This window comes from Nomascus leucogenys, chromosome 19 (assembly GCF_006542625.1).
Source record: "Nomascus leucogenys isolate Asia chromosome 19, Asia_NLE_v1, whole genome shotgun sequence".
In the NCBI taxonomy this organism is placed as follows: Eukaryota; Metazoa; Chordata; class Mammalia; order Primates; family Hylobatidae; genus Nomascus; species Nomascus leucogenys.
Window position 1 is genome coordinate 75,870,535 of NC_044399.1, and position 13,565 is coordinate 75,884,099.

Sequence of the window (13,565 nt, forward strand, 5' to 3'; positions counted from 1 at the left end):
TCCAGATCCCAAATCTGCCCAGATTTCCGAACCCGATGGGGCAGAGCCTGGCCCTGGCAGAGACACTGGGATGGACCCACTCTGGGTGGGGAGGAGGCAAGGGTCCTCAGAACACACCTGGGGCCTAAGCTGCGTCCTGATGGTCACTGTGGGACCCACTAGACACACACGGTCCCTTGTCTGGGAGTGGCGTGGGGAGCCTTCTGCCCTTGGGCAGTTGTGGAAAGTGAAGGAGCCCTGGAGGGCTGGCTGAGGGGAGACTATCTTCCCTTGTGTTCAAAGGGGTCCAGGCACTGGGCTTCTCCCCAGGTATTTCTTATTCTGTCTGGCCTCGCTTTCCTTTTGCCCTGAGTATTCTCATGAGGGACGGTCCATCTAGATGTTCGCCAGGAGCAAGGACCCACTGTTCTTCATCAGTGACCCAGGAAAATGAAGCCCCTCTTGTAGGGACAGCTCAGAATGGTGGAGTCCACAGTCCCTCCCCGAGAGATGTGGTTTCCATGAGCGCAGTGGCTGCTTTGGAGGCAGTAGATCATTTTCATCCCTCATCCCCAAAACCAAACACACTCCCGCTCAAATGGCATTATTCCTAAAGCAGCTTCACTGGTTAGACGGAAGGGCCACGGTAGCCCAAGTGATGAGCGAGGTAGAACGGAGCAGTCAGGAGAGATCTTGTTCCCCATAGGAAACTGGGCATCTCTGTGGCCCTGAGTATCCCAGGAGGCCGATCGTACAGAGACCTCTGGTGCCTGACCCCAGTTCGCATCCACAACCCCAGAGTAGCCCATCACAGGCCCTTCACCGTTGGCTGGTGGACACCATTCAACCTGCCAGGGCAGGTATGTGCCCGTTTCATGGCATAAGGGGAAAACGGGATTCTCTGTCCAGGTCCCACTCTTCTCGAGTCCTTGGGAAGATGCTCACCCCTGCTTGCGGCTTCAGACTGCAGAGACCCATGGAGGTGTGGGCCACGGGGTTTGGCCCCTTTTTACCAGAGTGCAGTGGTGGAATGAAGGTTACACAACCAACCAGCATCTGGGAGCCCAGCGGGAGCGCTTCAGGTGTTCTCCGAAGCTGTTGGGTACAGTGTAACCTTTAGACAATTTTGTCTCACAGGATGGACGTGGAGGATGCGGATAGTTGGCAGGCGCAGGAGCGAGAGGACATCATCAGAAAATATGCAAAGGTACAGTTCGGTCTGCTTCTTGGAGGGAGGCCTCTTCCAGTGTGCCCTGGTCAAAGGGTCCTGGGTTCCCTAGGAGCACAGAGCAGGGACGGGTGGCCAACACCCCCAGGCCCTTGCACCCTTTACCTTGGACCCCTCACCAAGGCTCCCTCTGGGTTACAGGGGCACCGAGCTGGGCTGCCAGAGGACAAGGGGCCTGTGCTTGTTGGGATCTACGGCAACATCGACTACTTGGGGATTATGCAGTGAGTCCTCTGTGCTCCCCTCACCCTTAAAACATCTGTCTCAGCTCAGGGATGGGTTTGCTTTTAGAAAGGCCTTTCTGACACAGGACATGTCTCGCCAGCTCGGGTCAACCTCCTTTCCAGGGTCAGAACTCCCCCCTGGATCCCCTGCAGGTCCAACCCGTGGTTGTTGTTAGGCCAGAGGTGCAAGACCCATCTAGGGAGCCGGTGGGAATGGAGACTGGGCTAGGTCAGGCCCCTGGGCTCTCAGCAGTTCTGTCGGCAAGTCAGCACAAGAGGAGCGGGGCAGCCTGAGGGTCTGGCCCTGTCTACCAGGAGACAACCCCAGTGAGATCCAAGGGTTGTGGCCACAGGGTGAGGAGACACCTGGCCCAGCCTCGGGGCTGTTGTCCAGCAGGTCTCTCAGAGCCCACCTGCCCCTGTCCTCCCCCATTTCCCTAGAGTTACAGCCCTCACTGTCCCCATGGGGAAGGGGGAAAGGTGTGGGGACAGTGGGGGCTTTGGCCCTAAGAGAATGGGGGAGAAGATGGGCAGGGCCCCACTCTGGGCATCTCAGGGTGAGGCCGGGGAGGCAGCAGGGCTTGGGACTGAAGACCCTGGGTCTGGTGCTGGGAAGGGATCTGGGGCCAGGTAAGAGGAGCCCAGCCTGAAGCCCATCCTTCAGGGATCAGAGGATGGAGAGACAGCAGATCCCGGGGAAAGTAGGGTGGGAGGGAGCTGATGAGCCGTGCCACTTCTGAAACGCAGGGTGTGTGGCTCAGATGCAGGGAGAGGCAGGTGGATGCCGGGAAGTCAGAGCCTGCAAGAGCCTTGGGGCTGTCAAGTGGGATGGGCCCCTGGTGCACCCAGAGTACACCGGGCAGGTCTCAGGGCATCCTCCCTTGACCCTGGCGGGGTGATGTGGTCGATCCCTGAGGGATTCCTGTCAGGGCCCGGTCGCCCACCTTGGGCGGCCCCCATCCCATCTCAGGGCTGACCTTTCTCAGCTCCAGCAGAAACCACCACCTCGAGTCCAGGATGGGCAGCCCCATTGTGCAGCCTGACCACCCCCACGCCAGGGGCCCCGGCAACCCCGGCCAGGCTGTCCCTGCACTCCTTCTTCTCCCAGGTCCTGCCCCTCCTGGGAGTCAGCCCCACAGGAAGGCCCTTGTCCTCCCTTCCTTGTGCCTTCTCCTGGGCTGAGCCCTGAGCTGGGTAGGGACAGAGCCAGTCCTTTCTGGGGGTCGGCTCCCCGGCTGGGGCGGCTCCAGGCCCTGTGCAGGTCCTCAGCTCTGCCTGGGTTGCCTTACAGTGAGACGGAGCTGCCTCCTCTGACTGCGCGGGAGGCAAAGGTAAGAGCCTGATGCATGGAGGGGCTGGTCCAGGGACGTAGGGACTGGGTGGGTGGGCAGTGAGGCAGAGGAAGCAGCTGGCCTGGGCACTGGCGGGTGAGGACAACACTCTGTCACTGGGAGAGGGAGCAGAGACCTGACCCCAGGTTGATTTAACTTTGGCAGTTTGATAAAATTCCAAAGTGAGAACCACAGTCCTGGCTTGGGGGTGGCTTCCCGCTTGTGTTGGGACCCCACCTAGAGGCTGGGACCTAAGACTGGTGTGTCTGTGGCCTGAGGATGGTACATCCCGGGGTCCCAAAGCCAGCCCACTGGTGCTCATTTGCTCAAAGGCTGTCAGCCCTTAGGGTCTGCCCTTCCCTGGCTCCTTCCAGCTGGGTCCCACCAGGGCTCCAGAGCCCAAGACCCAGCATCCACGGGCAGCTCTGGGAAGCCCGGCAGCTCCACTAACTCCAACATTCCTCATTTGACAGCGAATTCGGCGGGAGACAAGGAGAAACAGCAAGTGGCTGGAGATGCTGGGCAAATGGGAGATGTACAAGAACAGCGAAAAGGTAATGTGTGGAGGGAGAGGCTCCCGGAAGCACTCTCTGCAGAGACAGGGGACAGGCACCCATGGCTGTGGCCTGGCACCGTCAGCCTCTCAGAGGGCGCATGGCACACTGTCCTCGCCCAGAGGACTGCAGGCCTGGTCGCCAGTTTTCCTGCCTATTCGTGCAAGCGTCACCTTGCTGGGAGGGAATCTGAATCTAGGGCTGGGACCACCTGGAGCTGAAGGCTAGGGATGCCCTGGTGACCCGAAGGAAGAAAAAGGTTCAGATCAGAGTTTGACTCTGAGTGTCCATCCACTCTTTCAGTCCTGGGAAGGGAGACCCTGTCCCAGCTCGATCTCACCTCTACTGAGGAATCATGGGGCCAAAACCGACAATTCCCAGAATCCCCGGGCTCTGGTCCTCACTGGGGTCACCCCGTGGCCTGTAACACCAGACTGTTTTCTGCCCACAGCTCATAGGTCGCACATACAAGGGGATTCCCAGGAACATCCAGGGCCGGGCATGGTCAGTCCTCCTGAACGTTCAGGAAATCAAATCAAAAAACCCCGGCAAATACAAGGTACCCTCAGCCAGAGCACAACAAACGGGACAGGCCGTGTCAGGGGCCCAGGTCTCCAGCTGGAGGGAACATCAAACCCACCCTGGGGGGCATGGGGGAGGATGGTCAGATGCACATCCTGGGCATGGACGGTGGCATAGTCACCACAGACAGACTCGGCTCTGGTGACCCTCCCTGGCTTCAATAACAAGCCGAAAAGCAGCTTTCTGCAGAAGGAAACCTTCCTTCCCGAAGTGCTGACCGTGGGCTGACTGCCATTTGGGGCAGGGAGTCTTCCATGTGTTCTGAGGCTGCTTCCTCCTCTTGGCCCTGCCCTACAGCTCATGAAGGAGAAGGGCAAGAGGTCATCTGAACACATCCATCAGATCGACCGGGATGTTAGCAGGACTCCCCAGAAGCATGTCTTCTTCAGGCGTCGATATGGAGCCAAGTAAGCCTACGGGAGCCACAGGGTCCCAGCGGAGATGGGGTGAATGAGAGGGATGGGGACTTCCCTGGAGCAGAAGCCAGGGTCACCCAGGAGGGATGACAGAGCCACCAAGAGCTCTCCTGGCCCAGGGAGCAGCCGGCACCATGAACCGAGCACCTCCCTGGTTCCAAGCCCTGGGCCAGGCTGGAACATGTGGGGCCAGAGCCCAGGAGGATCCTGAGGAGACAGAAGACAGCAAAGAAAATCATGCACAATGGTGAAAGGTGCTCTCCCTGACCCACGGGGACCCGTGGTAGGACCCACGGGAGGGTGGCAGGATGGAGGGCCCATGAGCCTACCCAGACAACACTGACAGCACCAAACGCTGGGAGAATTATGGGTCCTGGAAACTCTCATCCAGGTCTGCTGGGAACATGACACGGCACAGCCACGTTGGCAGCCAGCTGGGCAGTGGCTCACAAAGCTCAGTGGACTTGAACCAAGTGTCCCCAAGGTGTCACAGATATTGAACCCACTGATTTGGAAACTGACATCCACATGAAACCTGCATGCCAGGTTCACTGCTTGATTCACCGTCACTCACACACCGAGCCTTCGGGGACGGCCTTCGACACGTCATGGGGAGAGCAAGGCTGGTCCTCCCTTCAAACGGAAGACCCAGCGAGAAAAGGGAACGAGCCAGTGATGCCCGCACAAACCTGGGTGGATCCTAGATGCATTTTGCTAAGGGAAAGAAGCCAGACCCAATAAGCTACCACAGTAGCATTCCCATTCCTAGGCCATTCTGGAAAAGGCCAAACCACAGGGACTGAGAAGCAGTCTGGGTGGCCAGGGGCTGAGGAATCGGGGAGAGGCTGGGTGCATAGGGGCCACTCTGGAGACTTGGAGGATGAAGGAGTCACTCCAGGAGGGGCTGGAACGGTGGCCGGGAGACTCCGCACATTGGTTTGGAACTGTGGAGGAACTGTACACCCAGAGACTGAACTGGCGTGTGTGCAAACTGGAAAAAAAAAAAAATCATTCGGAGTGAAATGGATCGGTCAACTCACTGTACAACTGGGCTATTTGCATGTCACAGATGTGGCTTTTACTGAAACATTTCTTCAACAGTCTCAGGTCCTGAAGAGCTCACTGCTTTTCTGGTGAATCATCTGAACGTGAAATGGGATTTGTTGTTAGGATTTGTAGACAAAGTGAAACAAACAGCATCTGCACAAACCAAACCATAGCCCCCTTTCTCTGTTTCCTAGGCAGCGGGAACTCTTCTACATACTCCTGGCATATGCGGAGTATAACCCAGTGAGTATTCCCGGCAGTGAGGTTCCCGGGCCGTATTTCCATATTCACAGGAGTGGGTGTCTGGTGGGGGTGTCGTTGCTTCTTTTAAAGTTGGTATTTGTGACCCACCAGGTTATAGGAGGTAGAATTCCAGCTCCCCGCTGGCATAAACCTCCAAGCAAGGGGGTGGTGTCAAGGGGTCAAGCTGAGACACAAAGGAGTTGGGGCCTGGACTCCTGGTGTCACCTGGGCCTGACCACCACTTCTCAGAACACGAAATGACGCCCTCCTCCTGGGGCTGCCCCAAAGCCTGGGAGCTTGGCAGCGTCACACGCAGGATGGTGGTCTCAGGAGACATTTTGGACAAGGTGCTGAAGTGCCTGATGGACTTGGCTCTTGTCATGAAATGAATTTGCATCCTGAGGAAGCCTCTTCTTCAGAGGAAGCTTGTCCAGTCACCTCTGCCCTCTCCAATGACATGAGTCCTCCCAGGTGACCTCAGCCCTCCCAGCTGATGTCCTTCCATGGTGACCCTGGCTCTTGCAGGAGGTGGGCTACTGCAGGAACCTGAGCCACATCGCCGCCTTGTTCCTCCTGTATCTGCCTGAGGAGGACGCATTCTGGGCCCTGGTGCAGCTGCTGGCCAGTGAGAGGCACTCCCTGCAGGGTAGGTGAACAGCTGCCCCTGGGGCCTCACGCAGCCAGACACGGGGACGGCCACTGTGGCCAGGTGATCTCGGCTTTCAGCCAAGGCACCCTCCTTGTGTCGCCAGCTCGTTGGGAGCCTTTAGGACGTCTCTGCTGAGGGTCCCACAGGAGTCTGCAGCTGGCCCCCCACAGCCCAAGTCAGACACCTTTCAACCCCATCAGCAGAGGGCATCTCATCCTCCCCTGGCCACCCTCTGTGTCCCGGAGCCACGCCCTCCGGCTCTGATTCTGTGCAGCTGACTCTCCCCTCCCTGAGAGTCCTCCTGCCCTCCAGCTGCCGGGGCTCCCGCTGCCCTTGGTGCGCACGAATGGGCCGACCAAGCCCAGGTGGCAGCATCTCGCCATCCCGTGTCCCCTGGCCCGACCCCACTTCCAGGAGATGACCAGGAAGCCCAGTACCCACACTGTTCTGGCTGCCCTGTTGTGGCCTCAAAGTCAGGCTTGCCCCTTCTGCACCCTGGCCCAGGAGGCCTCCAGGGGAACCTCCAGCCAGGCTCCAGGGGATGTTCCCGCCCCACCTCCCCAGGGTAAAGGCCGAAAGGTGGGGTCACCAGATGGGAGGGTGGGAGGCCTTCGGGTTTGGGGGCCTCTCAAGCTGCCCAGCTCTTGCAGCTGATGGCTCCACATCTTGGGGGAAGGCTCTGATTTCATGATGGGCTGGGGGCCTCTCAGGATTCCACAGCCCAAATGGCGGGACAGTCCAGGGGCTCCAAGACCATCAGGAGCATGTGGTACCCACGTCACAACCCAAGACCATGTGGCATCTGGTGAGTTTATGGTCCCCTCGGCTCTTCCCCAGAGGCCCTGCATCCCATGGGGCTGGAGGAGCAGGGGGGCTGGAGCCCCTCGTGGGGCTGGTGACTGGCTGAGTCCCAGCCAGGGCCTGACCTGGGATGCCGGGTTCTCCATGGGCTGGGAGTTGGTTTCCTTTCCTGCCCTGGAGGAGACAGAGGCACAGGGATGGGGCCCCAGCTCCCGCAGAGCAGGGCAAAGGGCAGTGTGTCCACCGAGAGTGTGGGAAGGGGACGGTGTCGCGGGGAGCCCTGGACACTGCCCAGTGTTCTGCACTAGGCATAGGTTCTTCAGAGGCCCTGGAAGAGGGAGGTTTTTAGGGCAGCCCAGTGGCCTGAGCACCTCTGTTGCTCCCATCAGGACCAGGACATAGACGCTGGTCTATGCGGGCAGCATCTCTCGTTAGGCTGGCTTCTCCGGACGTTAATGAAGGTAAGGCGGCATAGGGAGACCCTGGCTCAGGGACCCTCGTTGCCCTGCAGTGCCCTGCTTCCTCAGTCCGGCAGTCTGGCTCACCCCCAGCGCACAGGAGGCTCAGGCGGGTCCCCGAAGGACACGCAAGCAAAACCCTCTGCCCAAGAGGGGTCATCCCAGGGCAGTGGCTGGGGCTCAGGCCCAGCCTCATGGGCAGACTGGGCCAGGACCCGACTTGAGAGGGCTCAGGGAAGCCTCAAGCGCTGGGCAAGCCCCTCTCTCCAGGAGCCACATCTCCACTCATATGAGTGCCCCCCATGAGGAGCTGCAAGACCTTGCCTGACCAGCATCCTGGAGGGCCCAGGCGACGCTCATGGGGAAGGCCACTGACTCTGGGGACTGAAACCCCAATGGGCACAGCTCAAGCCACCAGCCCCAGCCTGGAAGGGCCAGGTTCTCCCACACCTGCTGTCTCCACAGATCTCTCTCGGGCTGACCCTGTGCCTGTGGGACGTTTACCTGCTACAAGGAAAAGAAGCACTGATGCCCATGACCAGCATTGCGTTCGAGGTGCAGAAGAGTAAGTCTACGTGTGCCCAGTGGGGCCTGGGGAGCCCCGGGGTCAGACCCTGACTGGCCCAAGGGCAGCTTCCTCACACTGTCCTCACGGTCCCCTGTTCTGGCTCAGAGGGAGGTCTGGCCAGGTGGGCCGGGAAGGGCACTGTGACAGCGAGCCCATCCCCCACATGACCCAGATGAAAGTCAGGAGTGTGGCGGGCACTTCCCTGCCCAGGTCGCCCCCCAGTCACAGCCTCCTGTGCACATCTGGACCCCTGGGGTGGCCACAAAAGGATCCAGCACCACCCAGTGAGAGGCTGAAGTGGCCACGGGGTATGGGCTGGCCCCCTGCCAGGGAACTCTTCTGGCCTGATGTGCACCCTGTCCCTAGAGCGCCTCAAGGAGACCAGTTCCGGCCTGTGCACATGCATCGCGAGCCAGTTCTGCCATCACTGGGCCAGGGATGATGACACGGTGCTCAAGCACCTCAGGGCCTCTGTGAACAAACGAGGGAGGAAGCAAGCGGACCTGCCACCCCCAGGTGGGCTCCAGTGCCGTGTCCCCTCCCATGTCACCCTCTGGGGCAGTCAATAGTGGGGGAGTGCCTGGGACCCACAATCCTACTACCTGGGCCTTCCTCTTCACCTTTTCTTCCTCCTCTTCCTCCTGGACTCTAAGAAAGTACAGGAGGCCCACCGGTCCTCAGGGCAGGCGCTCAGTGCCTGTGTACTGGACGTGTTGTGCACGCAGGAGGGGGATGTGAGCAAGACCCTCCCTCAAGCCCCCCCACTTTCCACGCTCTCCCCCTCACAGGGCCCTCAAAGTTACTAGAGGAGCCAGACCCATTTGTGGGAGACCCTGCCTCTCCCTGCAAGCACCCACAGCCTCAGAGAGCAGCAGAGGCCCCTCACTCCTGCACGCTCCACCAAGGTTGCCAGGACAACAAGCCTTAAGCCAGGGAGACAAGGGAATTGGGGGTCCCTGACCCCCAGAGCATTCAGGGAGAGGGCACAGGCGGGACCCCGGGCCCAGAGCCAGAGCCAAGAATTCAGCCCGATGTGGGAACAGTCAGTCCTGGCATGGACTGGGCAGCCCAGGAGGGCAGAGGGTGACCCATGTCCGGGCCCAAAAACCCACTGCAGAGACGGGTCCCCATGTGAGGTGGCAAGGGGCTGGGTGACATCCAAGGACCCTCCCATCTGAGTTCTGACTGGGGGCTGTATCTCAGGCCCAACAGCCCTGGGACGAATGTGTGTGGCAGGAAACCCACAGCCAGTCCCAACCCTGGGGGCAGTCCAGGAGCCACCCGCCATGCCACGACAGCTTCCCCACGCCAGGCAGCACACACCCCCCCCTCTGGGATCAGCAGACTACAGGCTTGTCCTCAGTGTCAGGCCACGGGGGCCACAGAGAGACCCCGAGGACTACAGAGATGCAGGCAGGTGGGGCCCAGCCCGGAAAGGCCTGCATGGGCTCCCTGGAGACGCTGACCACGTCTGTTTTCCTTTCAGCCAAAGCCGAGCAAGGGTCCTTGGCACCCAGGCCTGTGCCAGCTTCACGTGGTGGCAAGACCCTCTGCAAGGGGGACAGGCAGGCCCCTCCAGGCCCACCAGCCCAGTTCCAGCAGCCCATTTGGTCAGCTTCCCTGCCAAGGGCACCTCGTTCTTCCACACCCCGTCCTGGTGGGGCTGTCTGGGAAGACACCTACCCTGTGGGCACTCAGTGTGTGCTCAGCCCGGCCCTGGCTCAGGGAGGACCTCAGGGTTCCTGGAGACTGCTGCGGTGGAACTCCATGCCCTGTCTCCCGACGGACCTGGATGTAGGGGACCCTTGGTTTCTCCATTATGATTTCCAACAGAGCTGCAGGGTCCGTGCCATATCCCAGGAGGACCAGCTGGCCACCTGCTGGCAGGCTGAACACGGCCGACGGAGTGAGATTGGCTTTCGCCAAACTGAACAACGTGGCCATGGACTTCCGGGCCCTGCAGTGCACCCAGCACTGATTCCGACCAGGACACCTCCTTCGCAGCTAGGGACGAGGAGCAGTGCACTCCCACCTCAGGGCCTTATTATTTAGTTAATAGGATTGTACTCATGTTACATTTCTCAATTTTTTTTAAGAGATAAACTCTCACTCTGTCACCCAGGCTAGAGTGCGGTGGTGCAATCATGGCTCACTGCTTCCTGGAACTCATGGGCTCCAGCAATCCTCCTGCCTCAGCCTCCTGACTAGGTGGGACTATAGGCACATGCCACCGTGCCTGGCTAATTTCTTTGACTTTTCTCTAGAGACAGGGTCCACCCATGTTTCCCAGGCTGGTCTCAGACTTCTAGACTCAAGTGAACCTGAACCTCCCGCCTCGACCTCTCAAATTGCTGGGATTACAGGTGTGAGCCACCACACCCGGCCTAATTTCTTATGTGCCATGCTACTACAAAACATCATTAGGGCTTCCTTCCCCTCCCTCCCTCCCTCCCTCCCTCCCTCCCTTCCTTCCTTCCTTCCTTCCGTCCCTCCTTCCCTCCTTCCCTCCCTCCCTCCCTCCCTCTGTGGCCCCCGCTGCAGTAAACTCCCTGGGAAGAAGTGAGGAGCGCCTCTGCCCGGCCACCCATCGTCTGGGATGTGAGGAGCGCCTCTGCCCGGCCGCCCCGTCTGGGAAGTGAGGAGCGCCTCTGCCCGGCCCCCCGTCTAGGAAGTGAGGAGCATCTCTGCCCGGCCGCCCCATCTGGGAAGAAGTGAGGAGCGCCTCTGCCCGGCCGCCCCTCTGGGAAGTGAGGAGCACCTCTGCCCGGCCGCCCCGTCTTGGAAGTGAAGAGCCCCTCTGCCCGGCCGCCACCCCATCTAGGAAGTGAGGAGCGCCTCTGCCCGGCCGCCCCGTCTGTGAAGAAGTGAGGAGCGCCTCTGCCCGGCCGCTCCGTCTGGGAAGTGAGGAGGCCTCTGCGCAGCCGCCCCTCTGGGAAGTGAGGGGCGCCTCTGCCCGGCCGCCCCTTCTGGATGTGAGGGGCGCCTCTGCCCGGCCGCCCCGTCTGGGAAGTGAGGAGCGCCTCTGCGCAGCCGCCCCATCTGGGAAGTGAGGGGCGCCTCTGCCCGGCCGCCCTTCTGGGATGTGAGGGGCGCCTCTGCCCGGCCGCCACCCCGTCTAGGAAGTGAGGAGCATCTCTGCCCAGCCGCCCCATCTGGGAAGAAGTGAGGAGCGCCTCTGCCCGGCCACCCCGTCTGGGAAGTGAGGAGCACTTCTGCCCGGCCGCCCCTTCTGGGATGTGAGGAGCGCCTCTGCCCGGCCACCCATCGTCTGGGATGTGAGGAGCGCCTCTGCCCGGCCGCCCCGTCTGGGAAGTGAGGAGCGCCTCTGCCCGGCCGCCACCCCGTCTAGGAAGTGAGGAGCATCTCTGCCCGGCCGCCCCATCTGGGAAGAAGTGAGGAGCGCCTCTGCCCGCCGCCCGTCTGGGAAGTGAGGAGCGCCTCTGCCCGGCCGCCCCGTCTGGGAAGTGAGGAGCGCCTCTGCCCGGCCGCCACCCCATCTAGGAAGTGAGGAGCGTCTATGCCCGGCCGCCCCGTCTGTGAAGAAGTGAGGAGCGCCTCTGCCCGGCGCCCCGTCTGGAAGTGAGGAGCGCCTCTGCCCGGCCGCCCCCCGTCTGGAAGTGAGGAGCGCCTCTGCCCGGCCGCCCGTCTGGGAAGTGAGGAGCCCCCCCGCCCCCTGGAGGAGCGCCTCTGCCCGGCGCCCCGTCTGGAAGTGAGGAGCGCCTCTGCCCGGCCGCCCCCGTCTGGAAGTGAGGAGCGCCTCTGCCCGGCCGCCCCGTCTGTGGAAGTGAGGAGCGCCTCTGCCTGGCCGCCCCGTCTGGGATGTGGGAGCACCTCTGCCCGGCTGCCCCGTCTGGAAGTGAAGAGCCCCTCTGCCCGGCCGCCCCCCATCTAGGAAGTGAGGAGCGTCTATGCCCGGCCGCCCCGTCTGTGAAGAAGTGAGGAGCACCTCTGCCCAGCCGCCCCGTCTAGGAAGTGAGGAGCGCCTCTGCCCGGCCGCCCCGTCTGGGAAGTGAGGAGCACCTCTGCCTGGCCGCCCCGTCTGGGATGTGGGGAGCGCCTCTGCCCGGCTGCCCGTCTGGGAGGTCTACCACAGAGCCAGAAGCAATGTGGGGGCTGGACGTGGTGGCTCACGCCTGTGGTCCCAGTACTCTGGGAGGCTCAGGCGGGTTGATCACTTGAGGCTAGGAGCTCGAGACCAGCCTGGCCAACATGGCGAAACATATGAAAAATACAACTGTCAAACCAACCAACGAACCAAGCGACAACAAAACAGGTCTACCCTGGAGTCATACTCTAATTTTTTCTATTTTCCTCCCTTTCTGATCCTTTATCCCACTTTCTTTTTCTTCCTCTTCCTTCTCCTTCTTCTTTGTCAAATAGAGGATTGAGTTATTATCATTGATCCATACAAAGTCCCTCTCTCATTTATTTTCTTTAATTCCCACCCCCCATTTCTATTCCCCGTCTTCCCATGTGCAACCTTCCTAATATGTTTGATATGCATCTTTTTGTTAGTATGTACTTTTAGAAAATGTTTGTTTTGTGTGCAAAAATAAATAAATTAATAAATAAATAAATAAATAAAATAAAATAAAAATAAAAATAAACCGTCATTATGAGGGGAAGTTGGATGGAAGGTGCAGGACGACGCTGTAGTGCCTTTACAATATTTCTGTATATTTAAAATCATTTCAACAGGAAACATTTATTTCAAAACGTGAAGGTTTTGACGACACCATGAGCCTGCCTTTGTACTTTAAATTCATGGAAGGAGAACCACCTTCACGTTTTGAAATAAATGTTTCCTGTTGAAATGATTTTAGATATACAGAAATATTGTAAAGGCAGGCCGGGCGTGGTGGCTCATGCTTGTAATCCCAGCACTTTGGGAGGCCGAGGCGGGTGGATCACGAGGTCAGGAGATCGAGACCACGGTGAAACCCCGTCTCTACTAAAAATACAAAAAATTAGCCGGGTGTGCCGGGCGCGGTGGCTCACGCTTGTAATCCCAGCACTTTGGGAGGCTGAGGCGGGCGGATCACGAGGTCAAGAGATCGAGACCACGGTGAAACCCCGTCTCTACTAAAAATACAAAAAATTAGCCGGGTGTGCCGGGCGCGGTGGCTCACGCTTGTAATCCCAGCACTTTGGGAGGCTGAGGCGGGCGGATCACGAGGTCAGGAGATCGAGACCACGGTGAAACCCCGTCTCTACTAAAAATACAAAAAATTAGCCGGGTGTGCCGGGCGCGGTGGCTCACGCTTGTAATCCCAGCACTTTGGGAGGCTGAGGCGGGCGGATCACGAGGTCAAGAGATCGAGACCACGGTGAAACCCCGTCTCTACTAAAAATACAAAAAATTAGCCGGGCGTGGTGGTGGGCGCCTGTAGTCCCAGCTACTCAGAGAGGCTGAGGCAGGAGAATGGCGTGAACCCGGGAGGTGGAGCTTGCAGTGAGCCGAGATTGCGCCACTGCACTCCAGCCT

General features: G+C 59.8%; 1 protein-coding gene across 1 annotated transcript; it reads left to right on the forward strand.

The window, feature by feature from the left end:
* The first annotated feature begins 816 nt into the window (after positions 1 to 816).
* On the forward strand, positions 817 to 10,188 carry LOC115831567 (TBC1 domain family member 3I-like). The gene is given in 15 exon segments (XM_030800607.1): positions 817 to 839; positions 1,117 to 1,186; positions 1,349 to 1,431; positions 2,723 to 2,762; positions 3,236 to 3,316; positions 3,768 to 3,875; positions 4,196 to 4,305; positions 5,556 to 5,604; positions 6,130 to 6,250; positions 6,964 to 7,058; positions 7,444 to 7,515; positions 7,978 to 8,077; positions 8,447 to 8,596; positions 9,567 to 9,975; positions 9,977 to 10,188. Coding segments are annotated over 14 exon segments (1,569 nt in total). The 5' UTR covers positions 817 to 839; position 1,117; the 3' UTR covers positions 10,059 to 10,188.
* The last annotated feature ends 3,377 nt before the right edge of the window (positions 10,189 to 13,565 follow it).